Here is a 19,435-nt window from a genome sequence, read left to right on the forward strand (position 1 = left end):
AAAAGCCTCCTGGACAGGGTCTGTGTAGTGTAATACCCTGGCATAACAGCATTCTCCCTTTACACATCACACCATTCATTACAGGCCATAAGAGTAAATTATTTGGTCCTTTTTATTTTATTTTGTATCACTTAAAAAAAAAAAAAAAATGGTGATCTCAGATGAAGGCACATGGTAATCTGAATTTCCTCACAATTCAAGGCATAACTACTATTCACTGTTCTCTCTTTGTGCATCTGTTTTACTTTGTAATCATATGACAACATCAATCTCAAAGGAACTGCCTGTCTCAATTCTGCATGTCCGGACAAAGCCATGACCTAAGCAAAACTGTCATGTTGAGTCATTCACACTTTGTCAGATTATTTAAATGCCCATTGCAGTCAAAGTTCAGTTTTTCTATGTTTTGTAGCAATTGTACAACAGCTGATTAACTAACACTGTAAAAGCGTTTAAAAAATCCTGATAGTTGCTGCTTGAAAATCCAATCGACATAGGACCTTCTAATCAGCAGGTTTGCATGGGCGGGAGTTTCAGTTTGCCAGGTGACGTCACCAGGCGGTAATTTGGTTAATAGACCAATAACAAAGAGAGTTCCAAACATAGAGATCCAATTAAATTGCTAGAGGGGTCTATGTTATAAACCCTCAAAGTTCCAGAATGGAGTGAAAATGGCAGCCAAATTGGTCAGGGACAAATCCAAACTAGTCTATGAATGGCCGTTGAGGCATAATCCAGATTTTACTTATGCAGAAAAATACATGTAAGGCATGTGATATACCTGAAATTGTGTATTAAAATATTGTCAGATCATTTTAAATACCGTTTTTATACACATTTTCTGTATAAATAGCCTCTAAAATACATGACCCGAAATGTCTACATTTTTGTTTTCTTGGAAAGCTGTGAGTGCTATATTTTAAATTCTTAAAATGTATTATTTTACACAATATCTGATCGGAATGGCTGACCTTTAGGCCATCATAAGAAGTGTCAAGTCTCGTCTAGTATTCTAATTCCTAATTCTGCCAATAACAGCTAGTTTTCCGTTTTCCCCTCCCAACTCAGACCACTCACAGAAAGTCCTAGCAAAATTCTTGCTTGAGAAATAGTTTTTTGCCCATTTTTTATTGAAATCTATTACATTAATGTACTTAGCTAATTGTTACCCATAAATTATTTGATATTGATATAAAAACGGCTAATTGGGGCTTTAATGTCAAACTGACAAACCCGTAAAATTAAAGATATTTGACACTGTGTTAGGCTAAATCATGTAAACTTGAGCAAGTGTGTATTTATTGTGTAATTTGTGTACCAGTTTGATCTTCTGTAGTCAAATGCACCTATAGCCTCAAACCTCAAACATAACATTGGTTTGTTAATCATGTTTTAATTCATTAAAGCAAATTAATAGTTTTTATTTTGTATTGTTTTGTAATTGATTACATTGCAGATACCAAACCAATTCAAAGTTACGCATTCGGCTACATCCGTCAATCATTAATCACAGTAGCACTATCAACTTTGAAACAGGTGACCCACGTCGCACAATACAGAGAAAGACGCCCTCTTTACAAACCCAAGATTGCGCTGCGGCTGTAGGCTTTTGCTCGTGTCTCTGTTGTGTATGTAGCCTATTTTCTCTAGACTTGTCTGAATAAGGAAATGTAATAGGAATCCAGCACCACCGAGTGTGAGAAGTGACTCGCCCTACAACTTAGGCTACTGTACTTTACTCCGTAAATTAAAAGTAGCTATAAACGCACGTATAAATGCGTTGATATACCTGGACTATTGCGGAAAGACCAAGGAAGGTGATAGCCTACATTTACGCACGGATTGGGAATTCTGATTTTTAACCATGGGGAAAAGAGCCGCGCTGGCGACTTACGATAAAGAGTTCAGCTTTGTCAGCCCAGTTGTCAAATATCTACTTTTCCTTTTTAACTTAATATTTTGGGTAAGTATTTAATATGTTTAGATTTCTGCTGGCTTTGTCTGCTGATTTTGCGTAATCTGTGCACCTCACTCTGCCTAATTTAAGTTTACGCACACATTTTCATTGTACAAATTTTCATTGTACAAATTTGCTGTGAAGACTGGTTAATCATTGATTTAGGCTGTTAGTTTATTACTGTGTGAATGCATGAGAAAATCCGCCTCACTAAGAAGACACATTCTTTCTAAGCCCCACAAAATAGTTATGTGATACAATCATGTATGATATCAAAAGCCCCCCCCTCCCCTAATGACCGTTCACTGGGCTGGTTTTTCTAACCATTGGCCTTCAGGCAACATATTCAATAGGATGAAACATTTAGCAATGTTTTTATGCCTTTGCTTCTATGCTACAAAACAATCATAATCAATCCTTAACCTTGGAAAATAACCAATATTGCCTATTCAAAGGAGTACATGATCGAGATGTAGAGGTTGTATTCTGCTTCATGTTTGACACCAATGACTCCTACTAGTGTCATACTAAAGGAGTGCTTATTTGCTGATGAACATGTTTAAACAGCAGCTACAACATCACAGCTGTGATAGTGGTGAGGAATGGAGCTACAGGCATGCTAAGGAATGCCTGCACATACCTTGCAGCTCTCTCATTGGTCAAAGTGTCACCTTGTTTTGGAACTCATTTGTGTTTAAATAACCAATTTTACTCCATTAATAATGGACCTAGTCTTGATAGACGTTGGCTGCTAGAATACGTTTAGACCTAAATTAATAGTCTTTATATAGAGGGGATCCAGACTCTCATTTCAATAATAATGTGAAAACCAATAGGAGCAGTAAACAAAACTCCATTATACACTGCTCTGTATATGCCAGTCCACTGTCACAACTCCTTTTTTAACCAAGCTGTTGCCAAGCAACGCAAAGTTTCATTTATTCATATGCTGATGGTGCAACATGGGGTTCTGTGAAAAGGGGGCCCATGCACTCTCCTCTCCAAATCTGTTTAGCAGTCAAATGAGCGTATCAAATATGCCTTTTAGATACTTCAATCACATCCTAGAAAGCTGTTGAAACAGTTATCTGTGAGAGTGCTATTTGCTCTTATCTTTTTTGTTGTTGCTAGACCTCATCAAATGCTTGTTACAGTTGCATTTTGCATGTTTGACTATCAGAAACTAATCTTGGCCCCATTTTTTCCCTTTTGAATGAGCTTTCCTTGTCACAGTTTGTATCAAAATATGTGAGGAGGACCCCATCCTCCTTTCCCCCCCAATCACTGTGTCACCAAGCACTGATGTGCCTTTGATGGTGATGACACTAGTGTCAGCGCTGTTCTGAGCGACCTATGACACATTAGGAGCTCTTTGAAATATCCAGGCTTGGCGTTCTGTATTGAGTTCATACCTTTGATATGGGCCCTGCTTTAACATCACACAGCATAGGCAATCATCCCATGCCTTGGCTGTCAGTGTAGGCACACATGTCTATAGTGTCGGCAAAGGCTAGAATCTGGCCTAGTGCCCTTTGATACAACCTCTCGCTCTCTCTTTCCCCACTGCCATCATCTCTCACGATCTGTTCAATAGAAAAACATCTGGGGAAAAATGTGCCACTCTGAATGCTCCTGATCTCATGACATCTAGCTACTTCCCCAAACGTTGTCCTTGAGTACAGAATATCTATAACAACTATAAAAAGGCAGCCAGCTGTTAAACATTAACAACTCTGGAAGCAGAAGTTTGCAAACTATGCAAATTGATAGTATAGATGTGTCAGCCTACTGTCAGGTGCTTGGGGGAACCGTAACTTTCACTCACTGTTCAACACTTAAGGGGATTTCTGACTAAGATGCAAGAACAAGCAGCCTTGTTATTGCAGACTGGGATTTCCAGTGTTGGGTTTTAGTCCGTACTGCTTTGCAGTGTTAATAGGTTTTGACGTGGATTTATGTCCTGTTCTGCTGTGTTTACATTCCATAACTAGCGGAAACCTAGCATAAACGTTTGCCTACCTTAGCTCTGGTCCAGGGTGTTAGTACGTATTCCTCTACTAACACCTTAGCTCTGGTCCAGGGTGTTAGTACGTATTCCTCTACTAACACCTTAGCTCTGGTCCAGGGTGTTTAGTAGGCGTTCCTCTACTAACACCTTAGCTCTGGTCCAGGGTGTTAGTATGTATTCCTCTACTAACACCTTAGCTCTGGTCCAGGGTGTTTAGTAGGCATTCCTCTACTAAGACCTTAGCTCTGGTCCAGGGTGTTAGTACACGTTCCTCTACTAACACCGTAGCTCTTGTCCAGGTTGTTTAGTAGGTTCTTCCTCTACTAACAGAGAGGAGTTAATTAACTAGCAGAGGCAACTCTTTCTGGTTGTGCAACGAGACCAGAGCTAGTCCTTCCTATGCATAGCAGATAAAGACAGATTCATAAACAGGAAATGACAGGGCTTGAGGTTAGCTATGTGCAAAACAACATGTAGGCTACAGTGTCAGTGTGTCCACACCCGGATGTGCCCTCAAAATACTTTCCTTTCAGGTTTTATTCTTCATTATGTATGATAATGGTATCATTACATCTGCTAAATTTACCACATGGGTCACCTGCAGAAGTGGACATGGAAAAAGAGTAACTCAGGAACACACTAATGTAAAATAATTTCATTCACCATAAACAATTTTTTACATGTCAAAATGATTTCACTCCCAGAATGCGGACGGAACCAGGTTTCCCCCCCATCTCCACCCCTGGCCACTTCTACATTGTTTTACAAGTTTGAACATGGACGTCCTAAAAACAAACTCCTGATTGTTACAGTCCAGTCCCTCACAACGTACCACAAGCAAGAGCTACTCTTCGGCCTTGTGCAAACAGGATAAGATCTTGTAAAAACGTGCATCTCTGGCTGTGAGGAATGCATTTTTGACGTAGTTTTTCACCCCCCCTGGCTAGCTGGAGAATGTGTCTGGAAGGACACATCTAACACCCTGCGTAGACTGTTAAAAGCGAGGGAGTCATCAGTATTGCTACAAATGTGAACTATGGTGTGAGAGGTTATCTGAACAAACCACCAAGGAAGATATCTATCTCTAGTGACCACATGGTAATTCCATTTGAGGTACAGAGCTGTAGGAAGGCCACTCATTTTCTGTTTCCATTTTCCCTAAATAACTTAGAGGGCAGAATTTACACCACAACCAATGAATCGCTCAACTCAAACTAATGACTGGATAGATGGCTCAAGAGTTTATTCTCTATCTTTGCATACATAACAACAGTGTTTTTGTAAACTATCCATTTAGCCTCCTTTGTGCAGAGGAAGACTAGTCCTTACTCGGAGGACAGACTAGGCTTTTCCCTCCAAAGTGCAAGGTGTGGTAACTGGATACTGGAGTGGGAGAGGGGTTGCTGTGTGCTCCTTGTTATGTTGGTGAAGCTGCAGGTTGGAGTAAAAAGTGAAAGGGCCATTATAAGAAAAGCCCTCTGATCGCTGCCAAGTTGTTTATTTAGTCAAACGAGAACGAACTCTATAGAACAGAACATATCCCAACTCACTAGTTCTGAACTGTGAACTATCAGCCTATTATGGATAAAGTCACTAGTTGAACGTTGTTTGTTGGTTCCGTTATATGATTCTCAGTGTGCCAAACTGTATATTTGAGAATCCAATTTAGTTTTACATTGTATGCCACTTTTACTCACTCTGACTAAAACTAGTGTAAATACTACAGCACACCCACTTTGCAATGGTTCTGTTCTGTTCTGACATGCACTGAATTGTTTTTGTTTAAGTTTTAAGTTACATACACATTGCTAGTGTTGTAGTCAAGTGACTAAACCTCAAGTCCCACTAGAGTCCCAAGTCACTAGCGTTGGAGTTGAGTCACAAGTTCCTTGCTTATGCTAAAGCTTGTGCTCCGACAATCTTTCAAGCTACAGTTCATAGCGTAAAGAAAAATAGCTAGCTTAGTATACTGAACAAAAATATAAACTGGGCCTTAGGATCTCGTCACGGTAACTCTGTGCATTCAAATTGCCATTGAATCAATGAAATTGTTCTTATTGTCTGTAGCTTATGCCTGCCGATACCATAACCCCACCGCCACCATTGGGCACTTTGTTCATAACATTGACATCGGCAAACTGCTCGCCCACACTACGCCATACATGTGGTCTAAGGTTGTGAGGCTGGTTGGATGTACTGCCAAATTCTCTAAAACAACGGAGGCGGCTTATGGTAGAGAAATTAACATTAATTTCTCTGGCAACAGCTCTGGTGGACTTTCCTGTAGTCGGCATACCAATTGCACGCTCCCTCAAAACTTGAGACATCTGTGGCATTGTGTTGTGTGACAAAACTGCACATTATTGTCCCCAACACAAGGTGCACCTGTGTAATGATCATGCTCTATGATCATATTATTGATATGCCACACCTGGCAGGTGGATGGATTATCTTGGCAAAGGAGAAATGCTCACTAACAGGGATGTAAGCAAATTTGTGCATAGAATTTGAAAGAAAAGCTTTTTGTGCATATGGAACATTTATTTCGGCTCATAAAACATGGGACCAACACTTTGCATGTTAGGTTTTATATTTTTGTTCAGTGTATATTAATAAGGCTTGTTAGGTAATACAAGAGTTGTAGATAGCATGTTGAATTATGGGAAGGAGAGAAACTTTAATGAACAACTAAAGCCTGGTTCACATGGCAGGTGGAAGTGACTCAAATCCTTTTTGTTGTTGTTGCATATCCCATTGTCATCTGTTATTTTTCCTGCAGTCCGAACAGCCAAAAAGCACATGGAATAGGATATTTCAAGCCACATTTCAAACTACCTTCATAGGTGGTTTGAAGTCTGATACGTCACATGGCCAGGAATCAGATTTGTGTCTGAATGGTCAAATCTGAATTATCAAGTGGTTTTTAGACTGTTATTTGGCATATTGTGTTGCTTGCTAGCTACTCTGTTGACAGTTTGACAAGATCATGTGGTAGCCAACTAGCTAGTTAATTGTTTACAAACCCATTAGTGAATGTGCTAGAAAGCTATCCAACTAGCTAGTTAACTGCTGTGGCCAAAAAGGACTCCTTTTGAAAGTTGGATCATCTTATCATTTTGAGGCTTTAAAAGTGTCCTTGCACTATGATTTTGAACATTCAAAGCAACTAGGAAACGTCCATGGCAGGAGTCGTCACCTTAGCCTGCTACATAACTTCTGAGTGCTAGGAAGCACGAGCACCACACCACCAATCAGCCTATGCCACTGTGCACACACCCATCGTTACTATAACAACTAGCATAGCCTTGTCAGCAAATGACTGCAGTCTTAACACACACACACACATCTGATTTGGTCACTTGTAACTTGCTGTTTGGACAGTCACTATTCCTAAATGGATTTGGAAAATAAAACTGATTTGAGCATTTAAGGCCTGCAATGTGAAGAAGGCTTAAGTTACTAGTGATCAAGACTGAGTTCAAGTCACCACAATGGTTGAGTTAAGAATCATGAACAGTTCAGGACTCGTAGGCCGACAGCACCTCTGCAGGGTGTTAACTGATAATCAATGTGTTCCCATTTCATTGTCAATCTGTGTGATTGACAGGAGAGATGACCAATGGGGCTGAGTTGTCACCACCATAACAACCAGGGTTGAAGTATGGATATAGTTTCTCAGTGAAAGCGTTGCCAATGAAAGAAGATATGAGACTTGTTCTCCACATCATAAAAGGAGACCTGACCCTCCTCAAAATCCACAAACACCCCCACTCTCCTGAGCTTCTTCTTAAGGCAGATTGCGGTGCAACCAATAGGACAGACCCAATCACCTAGGAGTCGTGCATTCCAGAATCCATTTTCAGGGTACCGTAACAGGAGGGCTCTGTTTGTGGACTCTTTAATTACTCCCAAAACCTAGTAGTTTTTCCCTCAACCTGCACCTCGTAGTAGAATCTTCCTGAGGAGAAGCCCTCCTTTCCCATGACACTGGGAATATTCCAATTTCTTTCCAGGTCATATTAGAGAGTATGTTGCCTGTATCCATCTCTCACTTTTTTCCCGTCCTCAGACAGAACAAGATAGCGATGTCTTGTATCAGGGTCCAGAGTCACATCCACTCCCCATTGCTGGACCTTCATCTCAGCATCACACAACTTCTCCATCTCCTTGGTAACGGTAACCTCCAGCTGAGACACAGCTCTCCTTAAGTTCCCCACACACAGATCACAGTAAACACTGATCTTAGTCCAGTCCCTGGTGTTCATGGGGTGCACAGGGATGGGAAGCTCTGGACTAGATGAAGGTGGTCCTCAGTGTGTGAAATATGCTCTAGCTCAGTGCCTCTCCTCTTTAACTCAGTGATTTCCTGCTCCAGCTCTTTAATGAGCCCTTCAGCCCGCCTCTGCTGCTTTCTGCTTCTTCTCAATCACCCCAATGAGCTCAGCCTGGCTTCTTTCAATGGACTCCACCAGAGCAGTGAAGAACTGCACATCTGCTATTTCTCCATTTGCGTCTTTCTTGCTGACCTCCACTGAGCGTTTTGATATCATTGATCTTCTGCAGTCGCTCCCGGATCATTTGCTGCACTTGTGACTCCGTCTTCCTCAGCTGAGCCTTCCTCTCCCCAAACTCTTCCTCGAGAGGGACGGTGTGGTGAGTCCTGTGGTCAGTCTCTGTTCAGAACTGACACACACACACGTCTGGTCAGTCCTACAGAACAGCTCCATGAGTGTGTTGTGCTTCTTACACATCATGTCTTCCAGGTTCTCCACAGGGTTGATCAGTTTGTGTCTCTTCAGTGCTGGGGCTATCTGATGAGGCTGCAGGTGAGTCTCACAGTAGGAGGTCAGACACTCCAAGCAGGACTTGAGTGCCTTGAGCTTTTTCCCAGTGCAGACGTCACAGGACACTTCTCCAGGCTCGGCAGGCTGCTGGCCTGGGTTGCTGGGAACTTCCCCTTGAACAGACTTTCTAAACTGAACAGCCATCTCAGCTATGAAAGTATTGACGCAAAGCTCTGGTCTGGTGTAAAACTTCTGCTTACACATTGGACACTGTCACAGGTCAGTGGTATTCCAGTATCCACTGATATAGGCCATGCAGAAGGTGTGTCCACATGAAGTGGTGACAGGGTCAGTGAACACATCCAGACAGATGGAACACAGGAACTGCTCTTCAGACAGCAGACTACTGGGGGACACCATTTCTGGAACACAATAAAATATAGCCATGAACTGACTTCCTGGATGAGTCAAGGAAGATGAGAGCTAATCTTAATTTGAATAAGTCAGTTCTTCATTCTAAAGCCTTCATACTTTTACTGAATTTCACTGTAGAGCTACTTATCAGGGCTTATTTTAACCCTTTTTAATGTACAGTAGTGGCCAAAAGTTTTGAGAATGACAAAAATATTAATTTTCACAAAGTCTGCTGCCTCAGTTTGTATGATGGGAATTTACATGTACTCCAGAATGTTATGAAGAGTGATCAGATGAATTGCAATTAATTGCAAAATCCCTCTTTGCCATGCAAATGAACTGAATCCCCAAAAAACATTTCCAATGCATTTCAGCCCTGCCACAAAAGGACCAGCTGACATCATGTCAGTGATTCTCTCGTTAACACAGGTGTGAGTGTTGACGAGGACAAGGCTGGAGATCACTCTGTCATGCTGATTGAGTTCGAATAACAGACAGGAAGCTTCAAAAGGAGGGTGGTGCTTGGAATCATTGTTCTTCCTCTGTCAATCATGGTTACCTGCGAGGAAACATGTGCCGTCATCATTGCTTTGCACAAAAAGGGCTTCACAGGCAAGGATATTGCTACCAGTAAGATTGCACCTAAATCAACCATTTATCAGATCATCAAGAACTTCAAGGAGAGCGGTTCAATTGTTGTGAAGAAGGCTTCAGGGCGCCCAAGAAAGTCCAGCAAGCGCCAGGACAGTCTCCAAAAATTGATTCAGCTGCGGGATCGGGGCACCACCAGTACAGAGCTTGCTCAGGAATGGCAGCAGGCAGGTGTGAGTGCATCTGCACGCACAGTGAGGCGAAGACTTTTGGAGGATGGCCTGGGGTTAAGAAGGGCAGCAAAGAAGCCACTTCTCTCCAGGAAAAACATCAGGGACAGACTGATATTCTGCAAAAGGTACAGGGATTGGACTGCTGAGGACTGGGGTAAAGTCATTTTCTCTGATGAATCCCCTTTCCGATTGTTTGGGGCATCCGGGAAAAAAAGCTTGTCCGGAGAAGACAAGGTGAGCGCTACCATCAGTCCTGTGTCATGCCAATAGTAAAGCATCTTGAGACCATTCATGTGTGGGGTTGCTTCTCAGCCAAGGGAATGGGCTCACTCACAATTTTGCCTAAGAACACAGCCATGAATAAAGAATGGTACCAAAACATCCTCAGAGAGCAACTTCTCCCAACCATTCAGGAACAGTTTGGTGACGAACAATGGCTTTTCCAGCATGATGGAGCACCTTGCCATAAGGCAAAACGAAGTGGCTCGGGGAACAAAACATCGATATTTTGGGTCCATGGCCAGGAAACTCCCCAGACCTTAATCCCATTGAGAACTTGTGGTCAATCCTCAAGAGGAGGGTGGACAAACAAAAACCCTCAAATTCTGACAAACTCCAAGCATTGATTATGCAAGAATGGGCTGCCATCAGTCAGGATGTGGCCCAGAAGTTAATTGACAGCATGCCAGGGCGGATTGCAGAGGTCTTGAAAAAGAAGGGTCACTGCAAAAACACTGCAAATACAAATTGACTCTTTGCATCAACTTCATCAACTTCAATAAAAGACTTTGACACTTATGAAATGCTTGTAATTATACTTCAGTATTCCATAGTAACATCTGACAAAAATATCTAAAGACACTGAAGCAGCAAACTTTGTGAAAATTAATATTTGTGTCATTCTCTCAACTTTTGGCCACAACTGTAGTTTAAAGGTAAAATCCGACTTTAACCAGAAAGGATTAATAGCAGGATGTGTATAGCAGGAAGATGACTTATCCTCACCTGCTACAGTAACCTCTCTCTCTCCACTCTCTGCTGTGTGGATGGGTATTTTCTCTCTCCTCAGAATCAGACGGAAACAAAAATGTAATGTTTTATACAATTCAGAGGTCTCCAGGGGGAAGATTCTGGTTCTGAAAAGCAGCTTAAAGTTTCTGTAGTCGAATGTTAAATTTCACTTCAGCAGAGTGACATCCCCTAGCTCCTGCCTGCCTGGCTGTGTGTGTATCTGCTCCATAGAGTTATAATGATGGTCTGCTCTTAAAGGAGAAGAGTTCCATTTCCAGAGTGAGCTGTTTCTCACATACCTCCTTACTGTTTTATATACATTTCCACACTGAGGTTGGAATAATATTGTGAATATGATAATGCCCTTTTACTGTAAGAGCTGTTTGAAAATGTACTTTTGGCCTGCCTGTGACATCACCAGGTAGTACATTTGGTAATAGACCAATAAAAAAATAATTCCAAACCTCTCTGCCAATAACAGCTAGTTTTCAGTTTTCCCCTCCCCACTCAGACAACTCCCAGACAATCCTAGAAACATTTTTGATTGAGAAATTGCTATTTGCCAAGAGGTATTTTTGTTTTCAATTAAAATGGTCAAAAACAAACAATCACAGTAAGGTAATGAATGATTTGATATTGAGATAAAAACATCTGCTTTGGACTGTTTAAATCCCTCCTGTTCTCCTCCTTTGAGACTGTCTTTCTCCTGTGTTATACTTTCACAAAGACACTATGTCCAGGTTCATATTTAGTCTACTCTCATATCGTTCTACTCCATATGCCTAGTTACAACAAGAAAAATAACATTGTGACTTTTTTCTTTTCATTTTATCAGATGATCTCATTGGTGTTGATGTCTATTGGCATTTACGCGAGGATGATGAAACATGCCGGTAAGTGATCCTCCATTGACTCAATCGATGCATACATTCAGTGTGAATTTCCAGAGCTGTTTGTATGGCATTCTAGTGGTGCTTTCATACTGAGTTCAATAGGCCTAGGTCATGCACCATACTGTAGCTAAACGTTTTTAAACGGAAAACGAAAATGAGTTTCTTATTGGACCAGGTAGTCTCATCCCATCCTGTTTCACTCCATTTCTCCTGTTTTGTGCCTTTATGAACACGACCCTGGTCGCAGCACCAAGGCAGAAATGCCAAGGCAGTACAGGACGTTTATAGAGTATGTCATTTTGTTTATGTGGTTCCAAAGGTCCCTCTGTTAGGAAGAATGTCAAATATGCAAACGGCTCACAACTTCTTCTAAGGTTTGATGAATATCCCCACTATGTTTGTAATTCCTTCTAAGATAAGAACCAACTTCAGTCATTGTAAACAAATCAAGCTCTCTCTCTCACTCTTTGGCGCCACGTATACTCTCTCCCTTTCTCTCCCTCTCTCACTCTTTGGCGCCACGTATACTCTCTCCCTCTCTCTCACTATTTGGCGCCACGTATACTCTCTCCCTCTCTCTCTCTCACACTCTTTGGCGCCACGTATACTCTCTCCCTCTCTTTGGCGCCACATATACTCTCTCTCACTCTTTGGCGCCACGTATACTCTCTCTCTCCACTCTCTCCCTCTCTTTAGCGCCACGTATACTCTCTCTCTCCACTCTCTCCCTCTCTTTAGCGCCACGTATACTCTCTCTCACTCTTTGGCGCCACGTATACTCTCTCTCTCCACTCTCTCCCTCTCTTTAGCGCCACGTATACTCTCTCTCACTCTTTGGCGCCATGTATACTCTCTCTCTCCACTCTCTCCGGTACATGATTCTTTCACTTGCTCTCTGTCCCTTCTCTCCCTCTCTTTCTCCCTCTCCCAGAGGCAGCCATGGCCTGTCTAGCGGTGGACCCTGCCATCCTGCTGCTGATCGTGGGGGTGCTCATGTTCTTCATCACCTTCTGTGGCTGTGTGGGCTCCCTCAGAGAGAACATCTGCCTCCTACAGACAGTCAGTGGTCTAGCCCACTTCTAACTCTTTTTAAAAGAGCATCCTCAAATCAAAATCAAATCAAATGTTATTGGTCACATTCACAGAATACACAGAACAGGTGTAGACTTCACCGTGAAATGCTTACTTACGAACCTATTCCCCACAATGCAGACTTGTAAATATTTGATAAATAAAACCTTCATGCCTACCTACCTTCCTTGAAGAAATCAGTGATCTGTTAAGGATTGGTGGGTGAAGGCAATAAGATAGAAATGGTGCTTTCACGTAGCCAAACGTATGAATCAGTGCTCTCTACCTCAAGGAAGGCAGGCTGGAAGGATGCATTCTAACAATATTGGAATTGGACCACTGCCAATTATCAGCTGTGTTGTGCTCTATCATTTGAATAGCCTAGTATGAGAACCTGAGGAGGACTAAAGTATCTGCTGATGGGGGGTTTTGACCCCTGAAAGATTACCAGGCTAATACATTCTTATCCATAAGACTTGAGTGACATGCCCTCAGACTGAACAAATGATTAACTCTTCCTCTCTCTCTCTCTTTCTTTCTCGCTCTCTCTTTTTCCTTTCTTTCTTTCTTTCTTTCTTTCCTTCCTGCCTTCCTTCCTTCCTTATTTACTCCAGTTCTGCATCTTCCTGACTATCATCTTTCTGCTGCAGCTAGCTGCAGGTGTCCTGGGCTTCGTCTTCTCAGATAAGGTACTGTATCTCCACTAGGAAAGGATAGAATTATCAGAGTATCACTATGAGAATTATGGGGGTATCACTGGGAATTATGGGGGTATCACTGTGGGAATTATTTATATTGGTTGTATCATGCAGCATTTTATTACCCATAATAAACTGTACATGTCGGTTCCCCCTAAGAATTTTACTCTGGGAACTCATTCCCACACGTCCCGTCTCCTCTGCCTCTAGCTAGGTCATTATACCTTGACCAGGTCCTAATATTCTGTCCTTCTCCAGTTCTTGTTAAAGAAGTGCAACATCTCTCTTTGAGGTCAATTCAATAGATTGTTACTGTCCCCAAAGGGCAGTTCTTGTGCAGAATAAAATCTGCGTAATTGAAACGTACACACAGCATATACAACAAGAGGAAAATAGAAATCATTAAAAGAGAAAGATTTGCCGTGAATTCACAATATTTACAAGAGCAGCCAACGAAAGCCATGCTTTTGGATTAGACTTTCATACATTGTGACTGTTGAATATGGTTGGCTTTCTAATGTTCTATTGGCTCCGTTAGTGCTCATATCAGTTCATTTAAGTAATTACCGTAAGATAAGGGTCAGAAATATGATAATGACGACAAAAATGCTAATGTACATTTAGAAGAGGAAGTATTTTTTTGGGGGGCTGTTTGCCAGTCTGTGACTTGTGGCCAGAGAGCGCCCTCTGCTGCTAGTTGCCTTCAACTGCACTTCACCGGTCGATTTAATTCATCCAGCAGCAGGCTGTTGGTTTTCAGAGGAATGTACTACGTGTATACTTTGTGTGCGCGTGCCACTGTGCGTGCTTGCTTGCGAGTGTGTTCATGTGTGTAAAGACATAGAACGCAGCTCAAAGAAAGTCAGGTCTGTTTTCTAACTATGGGGGTATTATATTACCAGGATTTACTCAGGATAAATAAATGTGTGTAATTCAATGGCCCCTGCTTGTGGGAACAATCTTGTCTTGCTCAGGGTACAATTGAATGTATTAGTTGATTGACTAAACAAATTATTTAAAGCAAATGTCATCTTTCTTTTCTGTATTTTCTAAAGGCACGGAATAAAGTGAGTGAGATTATCAACAATGCCATCGTTCATTATAGGGATGACATTGACCTACAGAACCTCATCGATTTTGGTCAGAAAGAGGTGAGGAGTGGACCACGAAGAACTGGAAAACAACACTGTCTCACTGTAATACTTGTTGTTCCCAAATAATACACGTTGAACTCAACAAGTACTGTACAGCGACGGTAGTTACACTACTGTTTATTCAGTATTGAAGGTTCTCTGTCAGATTTGGTCGAGGTTTTGAGATGACCCTTTTAGGTTCCTCTATCGTCCTCAACTGAAAAGAACAGTTCAGTTCATTGTATAGGTCTTAATCAGAAATGTGTCTCACAAGCTCTTGAGTTAAAAGACAACATCTACACACCACACTGAGTTTCACACAAATACAGACTGACAGCTGTTGACTACACAGGCTACACAAACCATTACCAATGACTTGTTTGTCCTCGTCTCCTCAGTTCAGCTGTTGTGGAGGTGTCACCTACACCGACTGGTCTCAGAACATGTACTTCAACTGCACCACAGACAACCGCAGCCGAGAGCGCTGCTCTGTTCCCTTCTCCTGCTGCCTGCTGTCTAAAGATGAGGTCAGGGGTTAGAGATCGGGGCCTTGGGGTATTACAATCATCTTGCCAGCAACTTGTTACAGTGGTTAAATCATGACAGGCTACAGTTAAGTGTGCTATTTTATGTTCCACTTTATTGTCAAGTGTGGTTTAGTTTCAACAGAGCACAATGTGCATGCTCATGTACGTGCTTGTGCATTCTTGTGCACGTGCATTGTAATTAAAATGTATCTCTCTCTGCCTCTCTCTCTCTCTGCCTCTCTCTCTCTCTGCAGGCGGTCATTAACACAATGTGTGGTCGGGGGATGCAGGAGCTGCCATTCCTGCAGGCTGGTGCCTTCATCCACACCAATGGCTGCATCGACAAGCTGGTCAACTGGATCCACAGCAACTTGTTCATGCTAGGGGGCATCGCCCTGGGTCTGGCTATCCCACAGGTAAACATCACACACACACTTGTATAGTCTATTTCAGGGTTGGGGTCCATTCGAATTGATGTCACTCAATTCCTTCAAATCAAACATTAGAAATACATAGCTTCTCCTTTTCATGTTATTAAGAAGTAATTGAAAGTAGATTTAGTTATTTTAATTGTTAAATTGGAATTTCAGTTTACTTCTTGAATTGACTGACTTCAATTTAATTTGACCCCAGCCCTGGTCTGTTTAGATTCACATTGTAACTCTATGGGCACATCATCTAGAAGTGTAGAGAGGGTCAGGAACCACGGGAAGTTACTTCTCTAAAGTCACTTCATTGCTCACCCAGCCTCTATTGTTTTCCTGTGTTCTCTCTCTGTCATTAGCTGGTGGGGATCCTCTTGTCTCAGATTCTGATCAACCAGATAAAGGACCAGATTGAGCTTCAGAACTACAACCTGCAGCACCGTACAGACCCTTGGCAGTAACCTGGTCATGATTAGGTCCTACCCGATCAAACTGGACCAGGACTAGATCATCAACCTCAGGGTCACCCAGGGGGTGTGGGAGTCTGGAATTCTACCCCCTTCTGCTGGATGGGGCTCAAGCTTTCATGTAGATGTTGTTCATTTTCAAGGCTGCTTGATCATTTCAATGGTGCAAGGACTGGCTTTGAGGCCAAAGATTCTGGTTGGATGATCCACCATTTGACAAGAGTCGAGACGTCGAAGTGGTCTGCTCTCTTTCTGCGTTCTTGATTCTTATGCATGTCTATTTTTGTTCAGTATATATTCTAACCAACTGAGCTACCAGAACCAATGGTTTATTTCCTGAATGGGTTGATGTAGCTGAGGAACAAGACCCATGTGAAATGGCTGAGAAACCAAGATTCCGAAAAAGTCCAGATGCCTGGACAGTGTGTCAATGTCTGCTTGTTTCGTTTTAGCTCACCCAGTATCCCGGATGGTTAGCGTTTTCACTTTATGACCAATGGAATGGTCAATGTTGAAACTCTGCCCACCCTGTGCCCCAGGGGAGCTAAAAGGAATGCATCTAATCAGGAAGTACTCCAGCCAGACAGCCAATGGAGAACTCCTCCATTCACACCTATTCGTCATTTGACTCATCTCAAATATGGCACGATCTGTAATTTATTGAAAAGGGAAAAAACCCAGCAACCGGAGTACAAACACTGCTGAAATAATGTAGACTCTGTCCAGTTACTTTTTTGTCAATGCGGTTTACGACATTGATCTGTTATTTATATCCATCCAGTTATCCCCTAATACTCTCATAGGGTTGAGAACAAGACAATTCTGTCGGCACTTCTCAAATATGGAAGAGCAAACCCAAGTAATGTAATAAAGCTCATTAGCTAATGGTGTTTATGTTAAATCTCCCAAATGTAGTTTGCCATGCATGCTATAACAAGTTTTAGAAACTGGGTATTTTGATCGCTGATTGGCTGAGAGCTGTGGTATATCAGACCATAAACCACGTGTATGACAAAGCCTTTCTTTTTACTGTGCCAATTATGTTGGTAACCAGTTTGTAATAGCAATAAGGTACCTCGGGGGATTGTGGTATATGGCCAATATACCACGGCTAAGGGCTGTACCTAGGCACTCAGCGTTGCGTCTTGCATAAGAACAGCCCTTAGCCGTGGTATATTGGCGATATACCACACCCCCTCGAGCATTATTGCTTAAATAAATCATTGCACCTACAGCCTTTACAGTAAAGTGTTACCCAATTTATTTCTACACATTTTAAGGGATATTCCAATTTAGTTTTACATCAAATCCATTCACACAGAGTAAATTGTTGTCCCCCCCTTTGCCTCCAGAACAGCCTGAATTCTTCAGGGCATGGATTCTACAAGATGTGGCGTTCAAACGTTGCTCTATTGGTATCAAGGGACTTAACGTTTGACAGGAAAACATTCCCCACACCATTACACCACCGCCACCAGCATGTATCGTTGACACTAGGCAGGATGGGGCCATGGACTCATGCTGCTTACGCCAAATCCTGACTCGTTGGACCAGACAATGTTTTTCCACTCCTCAGTTGTCCAGTGTTAGTGATCGCGTGCCCACTGGAACAGCTTCTTCTTGTTTTTAGCTGATAGGATTGGAACCTGGTGTGGTCATCTGCTGCAATAGCCCATCCGTGACAAGGACCGGCGAGTTGTGCGTTTCGAGATGCCGCCTGTTAGCTTGCACGATTTTTGTTTGTCTCACCATTCTCGGTAAACCCTAGACAAGCCCAGGAGACCGTCCGTTTCTGAGATCCTGGAACCGGCGCACCTGGCATCAACGATCATACCACGCTCAAAATCACTTGGGTGACTCGTTTTGCCCATTCTAACATTCAATTGACAATAACTGGATGCCTATCTGCATGCTTTATATAGCAAGCCATTGACAAGCGACTCACTGTCTGTAGGAGCGACCGATTTTCGCGAACGGGGTGGTTTACCTAATAATCTGGCCAGTAAGTGTATATTTCAAGCTAAATTGACTGTAAATACATTCCTTTCAATAAATCATATCGTTTGGATATGAAGCATTGTGGGTATCCATACAGACCAATAAAGTAATTGTAGTTTATTACTCACTGAGCTACTAAGGGATTTCCCCATTTGAAAGCGCAACAGAAAGGCCTGATTTTATAATAAACAGTCTTATTTTCCGTAACGCCTTTTACACAAGCACTGGTGTTTAGATTGGCAAGCGCTGCAACACTGGAGTTTACACTAATGCTGTTACTCTCCATAACATAACCATGTTGGGCCGTCGGCTAGCCCTGTTGGCATTTCCCCTCACCTGGGTTGTGTTCATTAGAGCACGCAACGGAAAATTAAATTGAGCGCTTCTTATGGGACAAGTCCTGTTTTAGTCCGTTTTGTTCCTAATGAACACGACCCAGTTAGGTCCACTGGGCATACCAGTTTTTTTTCTCTCAAAATGTGGGTCAACATACTGTTACTGGTCAAGACTACTGGTTAGCACTGTATTTAAACGGTACAGATGGGTGTGGAATTCATTCTAGGAACTGACCCATGTAAAATCCTAAGAATTAACATTAAAAAAACACATTTTTACATGTCAAAATTATTTTCCCAATTCCCCTTAGGTACAGAGAGTATTTACTTTGAATGTACGTGGTACAATGGTAATTACTCTCTTATGTAAAGACAATAGCTTATGAATTCTTTATTTGTTTCTTTGGGAATCATCACAACAAGCACTCCAATCCATGTATCAGCTAGTTGGTTACCAATTGTGTTGAATTCATGTAATTAAGTGCCAGAAACTACCCAATGACACCATTTGTAATTGTCCTAATAAACAGCAGGTAAATACCAGTGGAAACGGTGGTCTAAAAGGACGTGTTACTGTATATTTAAGAGTCTCATGACATTCTTTCCCTGTATTGTACTCCCAGATGGCTTGTTGTGACCTGTCAGTGGGTGGGTGATGAGGGAAAATGACACATGGATATAGGCATAAATGGCTACTGAACTGCAACCTCTTTATAATCTTCAATAGGACCATTGTGACAACAGGTTACACAGCTCCATGTTCTATTACTGCAGCAAGTAGTATCAAGTGAAAGCATGGCTGTGTACGCTATCCACAAAGACTAAATGTGTGTTCTATAGTCAATCAGTTTAACAAATGTATTTTGTTTTATTGTCTAAGCTGCAGTTTC

The 19,435-nt window shown here is 42.1% G+C and overlaps 1 protein-coding gene across 2 annotated transcripts; it reads left to right on the forward strand.

Annotated features, from left to right (window-relative positions):
- Nucleotides 1-1,571: 1,571 nt before the first annotated feature.
- Nucleotides 1,572-17,715, forward strand: LOC120032244 (tetraspanin-33-like). 2 transcript variants are annotated; one of them, XM_038978244.1, is made up of 8 exons: nt 1,572-1,963; nt 11,834-11,891; nt 12,823-12,950; nt 13,577-13,651; nt 14,716-14,811; nt 15,192-15,320; nt 15,575-15,736; nt 16,105-17,715. In XM_038978244.1, the coding sequence occupies exons 1-8, from the start codon at nt 1,865-1,867 to the stop codon at nt 16,204-16,206; spliced, it is 849 nt and encodes a 282-aa protein (XP_038834172.1). In that variant the 5' UTR covers nt 1,572-1,864; the 3' UTR covers nt 16,207-17,715. The 2 variants fall into 2 exon arrangements, with proteins under 2 accessions (XP_038834172.1, XP_038834173.1); XM_038978245.1 differs by lacking the exon at nt 14,716-14,811.
- The last annotated feature ends 1,720 nt before the right edge of the window (nt 17,716-19,435 follow it).

Source organism: Salvelinus namaycush, chromosome 38 (genome assembly GCF_016432855.1).
Source record: "Salvelinus namaycush isolate Seneca chromosome 38, SaNama_1.0, whole genome shotgun sequence".
Classification (NCBI taxonomy): Eukaryota; Metazoa; Chordata; class Actinopteri; order Salmoniformes; family Salmonidae; genus Salvelinus; species Salvelinus namaycush.

Coding starts and splice junctions, on each gene's coding strand:
- LOC120032244 (XM_038978244.1), top strand. CDS start 1,865: ATGGGGAAAAGAGCCGCGCTGGCGACTTACGATAAAGAGTTCAGCTTT. Junction 12,951..13,576: donor ACATCTGCCTCCTACAGACA/GTCAGTGGTCTA, acceptor TATTTACTCCAG/TTCTGCATCTTCCTGACTAT. Junction 15,321..15,574: donor GCCTGCTGTCTAAAGATGAG/GTCAGGGGTTAG, acceptor CTCTCTCTGCAG/GCGGTCATTAACACAATGTG.